This window comes from Epinephelus moara, chromosome 4 (assembly GCF_006386435.1).
Source record: "Epinephelus moara isolate mb chromosome 4, YSFRI_EMoa_1.0, whole genome shotgun sequence".
NCBI classification, from domain to species: domain Eukaryota; kingdom Metazoa; phylum Chordata; class Actinopteri; order Perciformes; family Serranidae; genus Epinephelus; species Epinephelus moara.
The window spans coordinates 21,095,445-21,098,567 of record NC_065509.1 but is presented as its reverse complement, the minus strand read 5'-3'; the positions used below and the strand labels follow the sequence as shown (position 1 = coordinate 21,098,567).

General features: G+C 44.1%; 1 protein-coding gene across 1 annotated transcript; it reads right to left on the bottom strand.

Annotated features, from left to right (window-relative positions):
• Positions 1 to 738: 738 nt before the first annotated feature.
• Positions 739 to 3,123, bottom strand: si:dkeyp-72g9.4 (uncharacterized). Its single transcript, XM_050042357.1, has 2 exons — positions 2,944 to 3,123; positions 739 to 1,863 (listed from the first exon to the last, which is right to left on the bottom strand). The coding sequence occupies exon 2, from the start codon at positions 1,859 to 1,861 to the stop codon at positions 1,100 to 1,102; it is 762 nt and encodes a 253-aa protein (XP_049898314.1). The 5' UTR covers positions 1,862 to 1,863; positions 2,944 to 3,123; the 3' UTR covers positions 739 to 1,099.

Sequence of the window (3,123 nt, the reverse complement as noted above, 5' to 3'; positions counted from 1 at the left end):
CCATCAGACTTCACTTAATCGATGTTGCAGTATTCACACATTTAGCAATGTACTGGTTGAGTACAACATTATCATAAGAGACAGGCTTAATCTAGAAAATTAAGAATCAAGTTGGAATTAAATAAACCAGAATTAATTGTCTCTGGAAGGACACTGCTTATTTTTTATGTAATTCTTTATTTGTTCAGTAGCTTGGGTAAACTGACACACTTATCATAACCTCTGATGTGCCAGGTTGTTGATATTGTTTTCTAAGCCTGCCCTCTAGTGTTTCAAATTTAAAACTACATCCAGGGGTTGCTTTGTGTTGTTTCTGACTGAAGCTGCCCAGATGAAAACAATTCTCATCAATTAAAGCCAACATTTGTTTAATTTCTACCACTAAGTCATGAATCTTTTGTTCTTTGTAATAATCAGATGTGTTCATGTGAATCAGTAGCTTCACTACTTACACCTGCAGTACTCCATGTTTTTGATTGCGACGTGCAGGCGACGTTCATCTGTACCACTGTAGCAACAGGTGACCTGCAGCTCACATGTTTAGGTTCAGCGGTGTCTCTTTGCTCAGTCTGTGCTTCTCAACACTTGTGTTTACCCGAACAGGATCCCCACGACAGTTACCATAGAAACTCTGGAGCCTGGCACCAGCAGCAGAGCCAAGAGGGGAGTTCATTTTCAAAGGATTCACACATGCAAGAAAACACAGACCACAGCGCTGAATAACACTTGCTTGGTTTAGAGTATCAAAACACTGTTTTATTGATTCATATTTAGTTCATTCACAAAAACACTGGCAGATTAAAAAAAGAAAGATTTTGCAGATTTTTCTATTGTTATGATTTTGTATGATCACCAGCATACATCAAGTGTAGGTAGATGGTAAATGATGACATTGATGTAACATTACAGATGGACAATCATGACAATATTTACTTGCCTCTGTATGTTTGCAGATGTGTATATGGTCGTATCCCTTTAATATATCTGCATAATAGACATCTACATATCTCCTAACGTCAATGTCTCATGCACTGACAGATATAGATTAAGATACTTTATTGAGGAATGTCTTCTGTCACAATGTCTGTCCATTTGCGCCCTATATCTCAGCGATGGCGGGCAGCATGCAGGCTCGCACACGTGCCTCCCTCCACGCTGACCTGCAGTCAGAGATCCACTGGGAGATGAGGGACTGTTTGATGGTTGGATTCTGTCCCTCCCTCTCTGCTCCTCTGTCTGCTGGGCTCCCTCTCCTGGCAAAGCTGTGCTTTGGGGAGATGTTTGGAACAGAGGTGTTAGTGCTGGTGTGTAATTCAGGGCAGCTGCTCTTGCGTTGGCGTAGGAGGTCTGGACTTGAAGCACGGGGGATGCTGTGAGCTCTGGAGCGAGCCTGATGTTGTCTTATAAACCTTCCCTCGACAACTGCCCTCCTCACGCCTCCTGAGAGGTTGTTCTGGTGTCCATACAGATACTCCAGGGGATCTGTGTTACTAAACATCAGCTCCCCACTCAGTTCATTCTCCTCTCCCTGCTGCATATCGATGGCATGTGCCTCCTCTGTGGGGTTGGATCTAAAGGTGGTTGATGTTGTCCCACTGAATCGTGACAGCCGCAGCCTCTGGTGCCCAGCATCCAGCTGCCGTGTGTGGGTGTTGTCTGGAGAGACGTCCCTGGTGGGGAAGGTGGGGTGAGCCAGGTGGCAGATAGAGAGGAGGTAGTCCTCTGAGGAGACAGCCTGGCCGTGGCCGGCGATGTGGAGTGTGTTGGCCCCATTCAAATCCCTCACTGTCTCCTCGGTGCCCTCTCTGATTGTGGGCAGCAGGAGTGTTCTCTTGGACAGCAGTCTGGACCGCGGCCGCATGGCTGAGATGAAGACAGGGAGGAAATACATCATGCTTAGAGCCAAAACAACATCTGTCACATGTTTGGGAACATACAGAAATAGCAATGTGCAGTCAGGAGAGCCATTTCCATTAATTTGTTATCAGTTCTACAGTAATTTCAATAAATCTAATGAGGTGTTTCCTGCAAAAGCAAATTTAAACACAGGAACTGCATGTGGTAGTAATAGTGGACACTGATTGGCTGTTAGTACTCAAATTAAAATAATGATGACCAGGTGTAATAAAGGATGTTTCTGCCAGATTCTGCATTATTGCAAAACAGTTTTAAATCACCACATTGATGTGCTGTCCATCCAAGAAAACACCATTTGATTGAACAGCATTTCGTACAGAGACTTATAATTGAGGACTACATATTCATAAACTGAGCTGTGTATCCAACAGACAAAAACACATTTTTTCGAAGCGCTCAGTTTGTTTATGCAAATGCCTCATCATACTGTGTTTTTCCAGTGATATGATTTGGCTGCTACATCTGGACAAACACCTATTAGAAACCTCAGGAGTGCAGCATGTCAAAACACAACCATCTACTTTTGCCCCTGACTGTATCAATCAAATTTACTTCACATATAACCCCCTTTTCCCCATCTCAGGCTGTTTCCCCTGCTCACTTTGGAGTTGCAGAGCAAACAGCCCAAAATACAAACAATCCCAGCAAGGAGCAGACGGAGGCAACATAAATAGATGCCTATTTTAAATGCCATTTCAGTCATGTAAAGCCACAGAATGTGTCAGCTTATATTTTGTTATGTAACCCCATATTGTTACAACCCTGAGTGTAGCCCACAATGTATTTTCGTCTCGACCTCTGTGCCAAAAATAGTGCAAGCCAAACCAAAATGCCAGCCTCTCCCAGTTTCTTCCAAGGTGTAACCATTGCTATATTTAGACCACACCTTCGGTATACAGCGGCTAAAAATGGTTCCACGGCAGCAGCCCTGTGCTGAAGCACAGAATAGGCACCCTGTGTGTTTCCATCTCATGCATTTCCAGTAATTATGTAAAGATTCTCTGCACAATTTGCCTCCCCACTCACCTTTGTCTTTGTCCTGTCAGTTGATCTTCTCTTCTTTTCTCTGCGCTTGCAATCCCAGACAACAGTATGCCTTTTTGCAGCTGTATCTGTCTTTTATTTAAGATGCTGTGTCTCCAGCCAGTGATGCTGCTTCTCCTTGAGCGCGCTCAGCTCCAACCGTCTCTGACCAGAGGCAGCGGT

What these genes read in the sequence shown, in the direction of transcription:
- si:dkeyp-72g9.4 (XM_050042357.1), bottom strand. Translation starts at nt 1,861, where the DNA reads ATGCGGCCGCGGTCCAGACTGCTGTCCAAGAGAACACTCCTGCTGCCC.